This window comes from Ictidomys tridecemlineatus, chromosome 1 (genome assembly GCF_052094955.1).
Source record: "Ictidomys tridecemlineatus isolate mIctTri1 chromosome 1, mIctTri1.hap1, whole genome shotgun sequence".
Classification (NCBI taxonomy): Eukaryota; Metazoa; Chordata; class Mammalia; order Rodentia; family Sciuridae; genus Ictidomys; species Ictidomys tridecemlineatus.
Window position 1 is genome coordinate 75,039,803 of NC_135477.1, and position 13,539 is coordinate 75,053,341.

Genomic DNA, 13,539 nt, shown 5'->3' on the forward strand with positions numbered 1-13,539 from the left:
TGAATCTACTTTTTATTCCTTTGAGCAATTCGTGGGGTGTTGAGAAGCTTGGAGAAGGGACAAATGTCCTCACAATGATGTCTCCTGAAACAGAAGGGGATCCTGACACCCTGTGGACAGCCATTTCCAAGAAACTCAAGCAGGTCCTTTCTTACCTCCATGAATAAAGGTTGAAGTCAAGGTCACTGCGTTGGAAGAAAAAGCTTCCATGAAACCTGAAATAAATGGATGAGCCACATCTGCTTCTACCGTTCAATAAACTGTGCGGAGAACCACAGCAACTGCATGGGATTTCTATAAATCACAAGTCCTGGAGGGATGATGCTATGAAAGCTTTGTTTAAAAGTCACCACACACAGGAATGTCACAAATAGACATGGGGCCAAGGCCAAGCTGGCCACAGCCAGGTCAAACCCAGTCAGGCCAGTACACCCCACAGAACACTCCTCCTCCAAGGATAGAACGGCTCAAACCAGGAGACCAGCAGTGCTAGGGCCCTTTGTTTTCTCAGACATATCCAGCAAAGTGCAGCTGCTCAAAACCCAGAGGCTGTGTGTGAAGGAGTCCTAGGTTGGCATCTAAGGACAGTCAGGAATTGTCCAGGTAGAGGACGGCAGGGAGGATGTGAGGCCTGGGAAGGATAATCTGGCCCATGGGTAGGGAACGAGACAGTATAGGAAGCCTAAGCACTATATTGACAATAGCAATAATAATGATTATTTATTGAATGCTCGCCATATTCTGGGTTCTATGCTAAGGGTGTGTTCCTAAGAACTCCCAGGCATCTGGGGAGTCCTCTGGCTTCTCTCTGGACAGTGACAAATGTGATTCCTGAGCCTGGCCTTGGACCAGGTGAGAACTCTCCAGAGTTTTATCTCTTGGGAGGCTGAAGTCCATATTCTGTGGCATGGCTCAGCAAAGTATAATATAGGGGCTGGGAAGGAATTTACCAGCTCTTCCTGACCCGGGCTCTCCATGAATATAAGGAGGAATGCAGTCCAGCCCGGTTAGCAATGCACATTAGCTTTTGTTGTGAGTGTTCATTAACTTACTATTAAAAGACAAAATTGCAACAAATTTAGTTTAAGGATTTTAGTTGACTTTTCTGATTCCAAGTGTAAATTGTTGGAGGTGCCCTGGATACAGAGGCCTTTAAGTCCTGATGCATGGGGTTCTGAACAATTATTGCCTTCAGTCTGGCATGGTAGTACCAGGTCACAGTAACTTGGGTGTTACCCCAGCTTGGGTAAAAGGCACGACTCCAGGAGTAGGCATCACCCATTGGGGTTGAGTTATACTCACCTGTCCCTTTGTAATTCTACCCCTTTGGCCTTTTGGGATAGAATGTTCCATGGAAACTCCCCTTGTGTGTCCCTTATATAAGAATAAAGAATTAGGTGGCTCTCTATTTCCATGGACCCCTAAGGTTTTAGAGTGGTCCCCAGATTATTGAAAAGTTATTTCTGTGTGTTTGCGTGCTTTCTTCACCATCTTCTTAAGTTATTGGAATCGTCAGAATTTGTGAACCCAGAATTAGGTCGCCAGCTAGGATAGATGGCAATAGTAAATTATAAAATATATAATTATAAAAAATAAATATTATTATATATTTTATAAATTATATTACTTTAAATATAATTATAATTTTATATATTTATGATTTTATTCTTTTAAATAATATATAAATTATATTTATAATTACACATGGATGGTTATGTATAAATAAATATATGTGAGTATATATTTATATATAATTATAATTATTTACATATAATTATATAATTCTCATGTAATTGATATAAAATTATAAAATTGAATGTTCCAATGAGCTGAAAAGAGGAGGTGGTTTTATAGGTAGAAAAGGGCAAAGAAATGCATCAAAAGAGAACAAAAAGCAGATTGGTGATTTCAAAATTACTTTCCTTATAGGGTTAGAACAAACGGACTTCCTTACCATGCTGGCTCAGGTTAACTGGGCCCTTTTTATTGTTTGCTATAAAATTCTTGTGGTTTTGTTTCTTTTCTTTTCCTTTCTTTGGCTTCTTTCCGTCTGCCTGGTGCAGGAGGCTACCTGGCGCAGGAGGCTGGTCCACAACAATGGCCTCCTGGACATTTTACTTCACATCACCAATTCTGGTGAGGGAATGGTGAGACAGGTTTATTAGTCTTTGTTCATGGAAGTGAATATTAAGAACATTTCTGGAAACCAGCTAAGCAATGAGCTTACCAAGAGCTTTATACACGTTTACATATACTTTGTCCCAGATTGTCCACTTGATGAACTATCTAAGAAAATACATAAAATGTTAACTATAATGATAGGCAGTAATGTGCTCTTCCATATTGGCCTCAGTAGTCTAACTCAGTTGGAGGTTTACATCAGGATGTTCACATGATTGGACAGTATTTGGTTATTAAAAATGAAATTTATGGAAGTTTTATCACCTGGGAGGCTGAAGTCCCAAGAAGGGACTGCATTTAGCCTTACATTTTGTTGAGCCATGTTCAATCTCACTTCCTGAGACCTCCGAAATAAAAAGCTAGTGACAGGAGAGGGAAAGGGTCCTTAGAATGAGAATCATGGTATCTTCTGAAAAAGATAAAACAAGACCCAAACCTGTCCCCTAAGACTCAGAGTTAGGGGGATTTGTTCAGATATACAAGGCCAGTATTTGGATATGAGGTGTCCCCCCCAAAGCTCCTATGTTAATGTTCAGAAGCGAAATGTTTAGATTATGAGAGTTGTAACCTGATCAGTGGATTCATCTATTTGATTTATTCATACATTGAAAGGACCACTGTACTGTGTAGTGACTGTAGGCCAATGGATGTGGCTGGAAGAAATAGGTCTCTGGGGGTGTACCCTTGAGTATTATATCTTGAACCCCTGGATTCTTTCTCTCTCTCTCCCTGCGTATGAGCTGCCATGAGCTTAGCAGTTTCTCTCCTCCACGCCTTGCCATCATGACGTTCTGTCTCACCTTCAGCCAGAGGGGTGAAGTTGGGCGATCATGGACTGAAATTCTAGAAAACTTGAGCCTAAAATAAACTTTTCCTCCTCTAAGTTGTTTGTGGGAGACCATCCTCGCATGTGATTTGAGTTACTTCCCTGGCTGGGCGAGAGGCGCTTAGACACATACATTTTTGTGTCCAGAGCTTTCCCCACCCTTCTCAAGTCCGAGGGCTTGTCTGTGTGGAGGCGTGCCTGGCCACAACCCCTGAAGACCTAATTGTCTCACCTGACCTTGGGACACTGTCCCCCTTAATCTTCATTGGGTGGGATTTTCCCCAGATTTTTTTGTTCCCCAATAAAAGTCCACTCCCTGGTGTGTTCTCTCTCTCTCTCACTGGCCTCTTCAGTAAACCTCCTACTCTAACGGGTAGCTTGAGGCTGGAGGAAGGAGAAGCTGTCCTGGAGCTGGTCTAAAGGTAATTAGGGCCTGTCTCTTTAATTCAAACTCCCTTTTGGATTTGTCACGTAGGCGAACCTTCATTTATGAAGCCTGTGCTGGCTGCTGGCTAAAGTTATTCTTTTGAGTATTTTGATCATGAAAGGCTAATTAATAAAGCCAACAGAAAGGATTGAAGTTTGCTGAAATCTCCATCTAAAGGAAGTGAGAGTCTGGGCTGGTAATCCAGGATTCCCATAAGAACCTAGAGATTTGTGACAAAGGGTGCATTAAGATTTGCATGTGACCATGGCTGACCTCTTCTCTTGACCCAGGCACCTGCCACAGAGGCATGCCATCCAGAGAACAGGTAAGCATAGGAGTGTGCCTGAGAAAGCTGTTACCTTATGCCTAATGGAGGACACTGTAGAAACCCGGAGAGAAACCTGGACCAGCCAGGCCATCCAGACAAGTAGGTTTTAGGTTTGCAGGACCATCCCAAACAGCAAAGCCAGTACTGTTGGGAAGCAGCAGCAGGTGAGTCTTCCTAGGATCCCTTTCTCTCTCCCTCTTTCCAACATTCAGAGACTGACATCATTTCACCCCGTTTCCCTCTGGACTAAATAATCCCATAGGGTACTTGAACAATTCAAGAAAGAGGAAACTAGACTTCCTAATAATAGTATGGATCAGGCAGGTTTAAGACAATAATTGAAAACAATAAAGAAGATGCAAGCATATATGGATCCTCTGAGTTTGTGTGGAAGGAAGTTTCAGAAATGCACAGGCATATTACATTACACAGCTCCAAGAAGAGCCACTCACATCAGAGTGGATGGGACTGGTGCCACCAGGCCATGTGCACATGCAGCTTCCACAGCCAGATGTGATGGCCTCTTACATAATCAGGTCCACGGTCTTTTCATCTGAGGTTCCCAAATACAAACCCATCTAAAGTACTAAAATTTGTTTTTTTTTTTTTACTCCTATAGCAAAACTTGATCTGAATGGATATTTGTGTTTATGTATTTACTTCACAGCAGAAATACTGGTATGTTTTGATTATTAGGCATCACCTCTGATTCCTTTGGGATATTATGCACCATAATATATTTCTCAAATCTGAAAATTTTAGGCTACCAGAGTTTCAGATAGGTGATTACAGAACTCAAAATGTTAACTCTGGCATTAATAAAAGATGGTAAAAAAAATCTCTCACATTTAAAAACCAGCACTCTGTAGCAGCCCCTTGTGGCTCCCTGAGCATATCCAGACCACGCTCTATTGTGTCTTTGCTCGGCCTCTTGAGTGTGGATGGGTCCTGGGCAGCCCCAGGGCTACAACATGTTGGGTGCTGCCACCATGTTCTCTAGCCCTTCCCAGCCTGCACCGTGTTCTGCAGCTGAAGCTCTGACCTGGTCTTGGCATTCATTCATCTTTTCCCTGCCCCACAGAATTCTTGAACTAAGCTGGACCAAGGCCCAAGCACGCTTCCTGCCCCACCCCAAAGCAGCATTTCTCAAACTATGCATTTCCCTTCTTCCTCTGGTTGTGTCCTCAAAGGATGGGGACAGCAAGTTCTGGGGTTCCTAGTTTTACCTTTCCTATCTCAGATCTCTGACCACAGCCTGCCTTGGCCCCCTGCATCTCCTTGAACCTTCTTAGCTCTTGCACCCTTTCTCTGGTAGTCCCCCCAACGTGAAATAGAATTAGGTCCATGCTCATCAGAACAGACCAGCATACACACTCTCCAAATATTTTTTGACCTTACTCATTTAATGCCACACATGATAGAGATGGACAGAGACTGTGTAGGCATACTCCTTTCAAAATAACAGTCCCTGGGATCTTGCAAGCTTCTACCTGGGCTGCATTAAGTGAACCTCCAGTCCAGGGGCCCATTTCTGGGCATGGACAAGTCTCAGAACTTTCTGTCTCTTTTCTGTGGCCTCCCAGCTGATAAGCCAAGACCTGTACTCCCCCACCCTCACACAGACCAGTAACAGTGTCAGAGCTGGGACCAGAGCTGGGGTTCTGGTCCAGTAGGACCCATATGTTTGTGGTGCTGCTGCAGAGCAGTTGGTGATGTGGGTATGAGGTTTCCTGCTTTAGCTTCATATCAGTCAGACCCAGGGGTGAAGAGGTGGCAGCCTGTAGGCAGACACCTAACTGGCTGGGGACGGTGGTGATTGCTGCCACATGGGAGCACATAATCTTATTAATCCTAACAGCTGTCTTCTGAAGAGGAGGCTCAAAGAGCTAAAGTGACTTGCTCCAGGTCATACTTACAGGAAATATGTGAGGGAGCTGGGATTCAAACCATCAACTTCTCTGGCTCCAAAGTTCTCCCCCAACACTGAGTTACATTTGCACATTCATGTTCCATCTCTGACTCTCAGGAGCTCATCTGGCAGATGGAACAGTTGTACCATGCTGGTAGGTCTTGATTCTTCAAGGACTAGGCCTCTGACTAACCCTATATGTGGTCCCCACCCCACATCCATCCCTCCTGTATCATTTTCTGGGTTCTTTGTGTTGTTTCTATATCTGGAAGGATTTTCAGTCTCATTTCCTGGATTCTTTGTTGCTTTGGCCCAGGAGATGGGGCATATGTCATCCTGCCTTGAGATTCCTCTGAACATAGCTGGCAAGGAAATGAGAAAAGATCCTAATTAGGGGGCAATAACCCCCCGGAAAAACGCAGACCCTTTACAGTAGACTGTGTCCTTCCCACAAGCTCTGAGTATTTGTCAGATGTTTACAGAGCCTTCATTAAAAGAGAGCTGTCTTAGATAAGAGATGGGGAGTGCTGCATCGAGAGCCAGATAAGAACAAGTGGAGGACTGCCTGGGCAGGGCAGGGGAGAGCCTCGTGCTGGCCCCGGGGGGCACTCTGCAAAGCCTTCAGCAGGACGATGCGGGCTGTCTCCTCCACCCGCTAACACACCTCGGCAGCCCTGCAGTCTCCTCTACAGGGCCCAAGATGTACCCTGGGGCATTGTGGGTGGCCCTGCCCACACTGTCCCTGCTGGCCTGCTCCCTGCAGGGGAAGCCGTTACAGAGCTGGGCAAGGGTGTCTGCGCAGGGAAACACCCGCAACTTTCTGGAAGATCCTGGAGGAGGGCGGCAGGAGGGCACTTTTGATCTGAAGGTGTTCCTGGAGAACATGAAGGTGGATTTCTTACGCAGCCTCAACCTGAGTGGGGTCCCCTCCCAGGATAAAACCCGACTGGAGCCGCCACAGTACATGATCGACCTGTACAACAGGTACACCGCCGACAAGTCTTCCACCCCAGCCTCCAACATCGTGCGGAGCTTCAGCGTGGAAGGTAGAGTCAGCTTGCTCCCATCTGCCCTGGGGTGGGACTCACCGGCCCACAGTGTGGACCCGCTCTGCCCCGTGAGGTAGCCACTGGCCACATACAGCTCTTCAAGTGTGCTTTGAAATGGATGACAGTGATATAAAATGAAAACTTAGTTCTCTAGTTTCACCAGCTCTGTTTCCAGGGCTCAGTGGTTGTATGTGGCTAATGGCAGTCCTGTGGGGCAGTGCAAATCATAGGGCCTTCCACCATCACAGAAGGTTCTAGTGGACAGCTCTGCTCTGGCGGATTCTCCTTCCCTGGGCCACGTGCCACCTGTAATACGGTAGGTGCTCAGGGATGCTATCTTCCTTCCCCTCCCTATCCCTCCCTCTACCCTTCCCTCTTCCTGACTCTCCCTTCTGGAATTTTTTTCTCTTTCCATCTGCCCCCATCCCAACATTTCTGTTCCTTTTCTACTTAGAAACAGACAACTGATTTAGCCCTTAATTGCTATATTTTAAAACTTTGGTGGAATTCATAATTCTCTCATAAAAGGGCTTTTAAAAACCCAGATAGAATCTTTTGACAGAGAAGTGTGAGAAGAGAATCTCATTATCTTCTAAATATAAATTTCCCTGACTAAGAAGGCTAGAAGATGAACATTGACTTAAAGCCTAAGTCTGCTAACTCATTCAACATCCCAGGATTAGGGGAAATGAATTTCTGAACAGGGAAGCCAAAGCTCACATGGCTGAACTTGTCCAGGTCAGGGCCACAGTAAAGGTTAAGCAGCTGGTTTCTGGCCTAGGCCTTGCAGCCTGTAGAGCGCTGGCTTGTTTATCTGCTGCTGCTTTTTCTAAAGGGCTTTGAGCACTGAGTCTGAGACCTGCAAATGCCCAAGAGGCCCAGCTCAGTGCCACAGACAGGCCAGGCCAGAACTGCCCAGTCTGCAGAGCATGTGCCTGTGTAAAAACAGTATAATTTGAAACATGATGACTCGGTGCTATTGGATTTTCTTTTTACTCCAATGCATAAGAAAAATTTGAATTTTATGTGAACTTCCTAATTTTAAAACCATGGCTTCATTTTAGTTTTTGTTTGTGTTTTTTTGAAGTTGAAATTTGTAGGCCACCAGGTCCACAGGAGACAACTGTGACCTCCACCTTATGGGGGTCATGGGCTTCTTTGCTTGGGGCCTAACCCACCATATTCCACAGACCAGGGAGTCGAGGACATGAAACCCTGTCAGTGATCCCCTCATACACCCATACTCACCACAGAGTGCATGACCTGGGAAGCAATCCACTTTCATCTCTTCCATCTGATACGACTTAGGGAAGGCAGGAAGGAATCTGTTTGCTGCGTGTCTGATCCTGGCCCCACATTCATTGTCTAGCCATGCCACATTTAGATCACATTAGGTTGTGAATGCCTGGTTCACACTGTTCAATGTGCCATGGCAGCTCAGCACATCCCACAGGCCTGAAATGGAGGAGACCAGGGAGAGCTGAAGGGAACAAGGCCCTGTGATGCGTTGCATGCAGGAAGTGTGTATGAGTTGGTAAAAGGGGAGGGACATAAAGAACTCATTAAGTATCTGCTGTGAGCCAGGGACTGTGTCTGATAAGTTCCATATGTCACCTTGACAAAGCCTCACACCATTGGGAGGGAAGGCTTGATGAACCCCATTCTACAGAAAGGAAAACTGAGGCTCAGGGAGATTCAGAACCTTCCCAGGTATGCCTAATGAGGAGCAGAGAGGGTTGGTTATTTCATTTCATCAGATACAAACACCTGCCTGCAGTGTTTTTACAGCACAAGGTCTTCACCATGTTGGAACATACAGTTGTCCTCCCTTATCTACAGTGCAGAAAATTCCAGAAACAATTTATAAGTTCCAAATAGTTTGTATTATAGTATATTGTTCTAGTTGTTATATTTTAACTTTAATATTAACCATAGTTGTTAATTTCTTACCTTGTCTATGTTATGAATTATATACACACACACACACACACACACACAGTTGTATACTATTCCATACTTGCAAATATCCTTTGATTCATTGTGTATCTTGGAACATATTCCTGGAGAATAAGAGGGGATGACTATAGAAGATAGTCTAAAAGTGCAACTTTTAAAAGTGCAACTTTTCTTCTTCTTTGTGTGTGTGTGGAGGGGGGTGGGTTAGCCATGGGATAGTGTAATGGCCAAGTGTCAACTTAGAAGAAATGGGAAATAGAGGTAATTATGTTACTAAAAGGCAAGCCTCATTTCTGACTGTACATACCTGCCTGGCTAATATTTGTCTTTCTTCTAATAAACACTGTCCATTTTTGCTTTGCTAGGACGATACAATTCCAAATAATTTCTACACTGCTTGGATGCTGATATTTCTTACCTTGTCTTAATTTAATTAGACTTTCACCATCCCCAACCAGATCTAATGTGGAAAAGGCATTTTGTATTTTTTTTGTTATGTTAAGAGAAATGACAAATAATAATTTAAAAAAGATACTCACTGTGTGCACTTTGGCAATTAAATGTCTTGAGTCCCAGTCTGTACATCTGTAAAAGTGGAATAATAATTAGATCTTCCCTAACTAAGGTGACAGGATTAAAGTAAGGTACAATATGTCAAGTTCCTAGCATATTGCTAGGTATGTAGTAAGCATTCAATAAATAGCAGGGACTGTTGACCTAACTGCAGGCATCTGCCTCTGCTTTTTCTTGGAAGATCCTAAATCAGTGTTTAAAAAACACTCTTCTACTAAGGACCGAAGTGAAACAGAATAGGGATAATAGAGACAAAATCTGTCATCCTAGATGTTGTTTCGTCCAAGTGGTGAGATTTGATTTGGTGTCATGAGAACAGACACTGCAGACAGACATCTACCCTGGTGTGTTTGCATTTCAGATGTTGTCTCTACAACTGCCACAGAGGACTTGCCATTCCAGAAACACATTCTTCTCTTCAACATCTCCATCCCCAGGCATGAGCAAATCACCAGGGCTGAGCTCCGTCTCTACGTCTCCTGTCAAAACCACGTGGACTCGTCTCATGGGCTAGAAGGAAACATGGTCATCTATGATGTGCTGGATGGAGAAGGTGCCTCAGGGACCAAGACCTTTCTGGTGTCCCAGGACATTCAGGACGAGGGCTGGGAGACCTTGGAAGTGTCCAGTGCTGTGAAGCGATGGGTCAGGGCAGATTCCACAAAGAGCAAAAATAAGCTCGAGGTAACCGTGGAAAGCCATAGGAAGGGCTGTGACACATTGGACATCAGTGTCCCTCCAGGTTCCAAAAACCTTCCCTTCTTTGTTGTCTTCTCCAATGACCGCAGCAACGGGACCAAGGAGACCAGGCTGGAGCTTAGGGAGATGATTGGCCATGAGCAGGAGAGCATCCTTAGGAAGACACCTAAGAAAAACTACAGGGAGGCAGGTGAGAACCAGGAGGATGAGGAGGAAGAGGAGGACGTGGACGGCCACATGGCCACGGGTTTGTCTTTAGCCAGACGGAAGAGGAGCCTAGGGGCCAGCAGCCACTGTCAGAAGACCTCGCTCAGGGTGAACTTTGAAGACATTGGCTGGGACAGCTGGATCATCGCACCCAAGGAGTATGATGCCTATGAGTGTAAAGGTGGCTGCTTCTTCCCCCTGGCCGATGACGTGACACCGACAAAGCATGCCATTGTGCAAACCCTGGTGCATCTCAAGTTCCCCACAAAGGTGGGCAAGGCCTGCTGTGTGCCCACTAAACTGAGTCCCATCTCCATCCTCTACAAGGATGACATGGGGGTGCCCACCCTCAAGTACCACTACGAGGGGATGAGTGTGGCAGAGTGTGGGTGCAGGTAGTGGTTGCCCTCCGGACTAGGGGAGGCAGGGTGGGAATATGGATTCTGAGAAGAGCTCCTGTGTCCCCTGGGTATGACAGGCAATAAGTTGATCTGCATGCTACCTGGAGAAAGAAAGGGAGCCTGCTGTCCCTCTCGCTCCCCATGCAAAGTACGCACCACTGGCTCCCACTGGTGGGGAGGGTGACGGCTGGACAGTCGCTGGGATGGAAGGGAAATGATGTCAGGGGAACATAAGAAAATACGGAGCAGAAATCTGAGCAGAAACTAGTCAGGGGAGTATAGACAGGTGACATGCAAACATTCATAGAAATTACAGAGGTCAAGGAGGATGAGGCTTATTCCAATAAACTTTGGGAGAGAAGAGAAAAGGAACAAGCTTCGACCAGTCATTTTGTGTCATTTCCCACACCCAAATGAGTTGATCATTATGACTTCTGATTTATAGATGTAGAAACCAAAACCTAGGCAGGTGAGTTAGTACTGATCAATGGTGGGATTCTAACCCAAGTTTGTGTGACAACAAAGCCTGGGACCTTCCCATTCAGGTTAGCATGTCACTCTGTACTGAAAGTGCAATTAGACATTGTGAAGCTGGAGTATTGAGGACAAGCCGAGCTGAGCTCCAGTGGGTACTCCCCAGTATGACTGGGCTGCTCATTCTATCTGGTACACAACCTTTCTATGTGATGTCTGTGCTCATTCTGTGGCTAAATGCTTTATAATACCACCATGGAGTCACCGAGAAACCACACCCAAACCAACTGCAGAATAGAGAAAGACAGTTTAAGACAGTGGCACCTCTGACATGCATCGAGGCTACTTTGACTCTCTGGTACAGAGCTCATACAATCACTCTGTGATAGTCTGGGAGGGACAGCTGATGGTCTCAGCCTCTGCAGTTCCCTCCTGAGCAGAAGGCACCCGCGAGTGTCCCCTGCCAGATGATTCCACAGAGGATAGGACTAGAATTTGAATTTGTTGAAATTAAATATGCTTTTGATTTAGTATGTGAAACATCCCTATTTTTAAATCCTCGGTGACATGCACTCAAGTGATACGATGTCCAGCCTTCTTGGGGAGGACTCCCTATCCTCTGAAGACATCTGGTACTTATTGGCTGCCACGGGCTTGGACTGTTCTTGCCAGCTTTCTTGAGTCATGTGTGTTCTGCCTCCACTGGCTCCAGGGGAGGAAAGAATTTCCATTTCCTATGTGTTTCATCCTCTGCTCTGACTCTCCTTGAGGTATATAGACCTGGATGGCATGAGGAAGAATTTGAGTCACAAAGATCCCCACCCATGGCCTGTTGACCCCTGACCAGAGCAGGGCCTGAAGGAGCCTTAGAAAGACCTGGGCACCCCCATTGCCTGCAACTCCCTCATATTTAAAAAAATAAAAGAAATGCTTTGTGTTCAATGTTTACATGGAGTCAGTGAATGACTTTAACACAAAAATACTATGCAACATTATTGTTGGATTGCTGGAGTTGGAGAAAATAGGAATTTGTGGTATGTGCTAGACAGTGTGGTATGGCAATGCTGTTTACAGTGGGGTGACGATTTCTTCAGGTCCTGGTGGTATGTTTCTGTGCCTGAGTGTAAGTGTCACTTGGAAATAAAGTCAAGTGTCTGATCTGTGACCTTTTCTAAATGTGACACAGGATCCTCCAGCTCCACAATCCTCCTGGCCTTGATATGTGTCAGAAGTTTCCCCAGGTGGGGGCTGCAGAGGAGGACCATGGAGCCAAGAGTGGCTGTGTCTGTCCTTTGGAGTGAGTGGGTGTGTTTAGACATGGGCCTGTGTGTACATGTGAAGGTGTGAGCTACTGTCTGTGTAGAAGTTCTCAAGCGCATGATGATAGTTGCCTTCCTTCATGTTCCCGTATATCAAAATAGGATGAACATGGCTCTAAGAAACCTGAATAATCTCACTTCATCTCCACCCAGTGTCCAAAGGCCTATATAACTCCTCCAATATCTGTCTACCACACCTTTGCTCATAGGCCCAGCTCCAGCCAAACTCCACCCAAAACCCTCTCCTGTTCTCTGCCCTTGGTACACCATCCTGCCCTTCCCCTCACTACCAGAAAAACAACCCAAGTCCCAGTGTCTGTGAGTGAGGCCCCAGCTCCAGTATCATCCACCCTGGTCCCCAGTGAGGCTCCAGTTCCACCTTTCTACTCTTAGTAGGGCTACAGTGCTTCTGTGACACAGTTGCCACAGGCCTACCCTGGGGAGCTGCTGACCTCCTATCCTGTGCCACTTGTTACCTTGACTCTTCTGGAGGGGAAGCCATGAGTCTCTCATCTTGGTCATTCCCATAGGGCCAATGTGCCTATAGCTCAGGACAAACTGATATGGTCAGATGTGCAAAAACGCAGAATGCGATGATTAAAGTAAGATGTGTTCTCTAGCTTCCATTTCTCTGGGTCATTCTTTGCATAGGATTCTTCAAAGATTGTTCACACACAGACATAGAACACAATGGAGCATCACCATCAAAGCCCCCTGCCTATTGACCTCCACTTTCAATGCTGCATTGGAAACAGTTCGCAAAGCTTTCTCCTTTTATTATAACAGGGTGGAAATTGTGTCACTGAAATTCAGTTTGATAGGACATGCCCACAATCTTTGGGCTGCACTTCTGTTGCCTGAGCCTTCCTCAAGATCAAGTTCCTACTAACAGCAAAAATCAAAGCTAGAGCATGAACGAGACAAACAAGACAGAACCTGTCGTTTTGTATGTAAAGCTGCCTTCGCCTGGGTACTGTCCACTCCAGGCTCTGTCATCCTTAGGCTTTGTCCTCCATGGGCACTGGCCCTTTTGCCTCACTGTGCAAGATCCCATGGGCATCCAGACACTTATAGGGCACCACTCATTGCAGAAGAAGTTTTGTTAACAGGGACACTAAACACTGTGGTTTTATCATTCTGGACATCAGATTCTTCCTTCATCTGCTGCACATGTGACTTGAACACATATG

The 13,539-nt window shown here is 45.6% G+C and overlaps 1 protein-coding gene across 1 annotated transcript; it reads left to right on the plus strand.

Annotated features, from left to right (window-relative positions):
- The first annotated feature begins 1,780 nt into the window (after positions 1–1,780).
- Positions 1,781–11,976, plus strand: Gdf2 (growth differentiation factor 2). The gene is made up of 2 exons (XM_005329242.4): positions 1,781–6,717; positions 9,611–11,976. The coding sequence occupies exons 1-2, from the start codon at positions 6,372–6,374 to the stop codon at positions 10,552–10,554; spliced, it is 1,290 nt and encodes a 429-aa protein (XP_005329299.1). The 5' UTR covers positions 1,781–6,371; the 3' UTR covers positions 10,555–11,976.
- Positions 11,977–13,539: the final 1,563 nt, after the last annotated feature.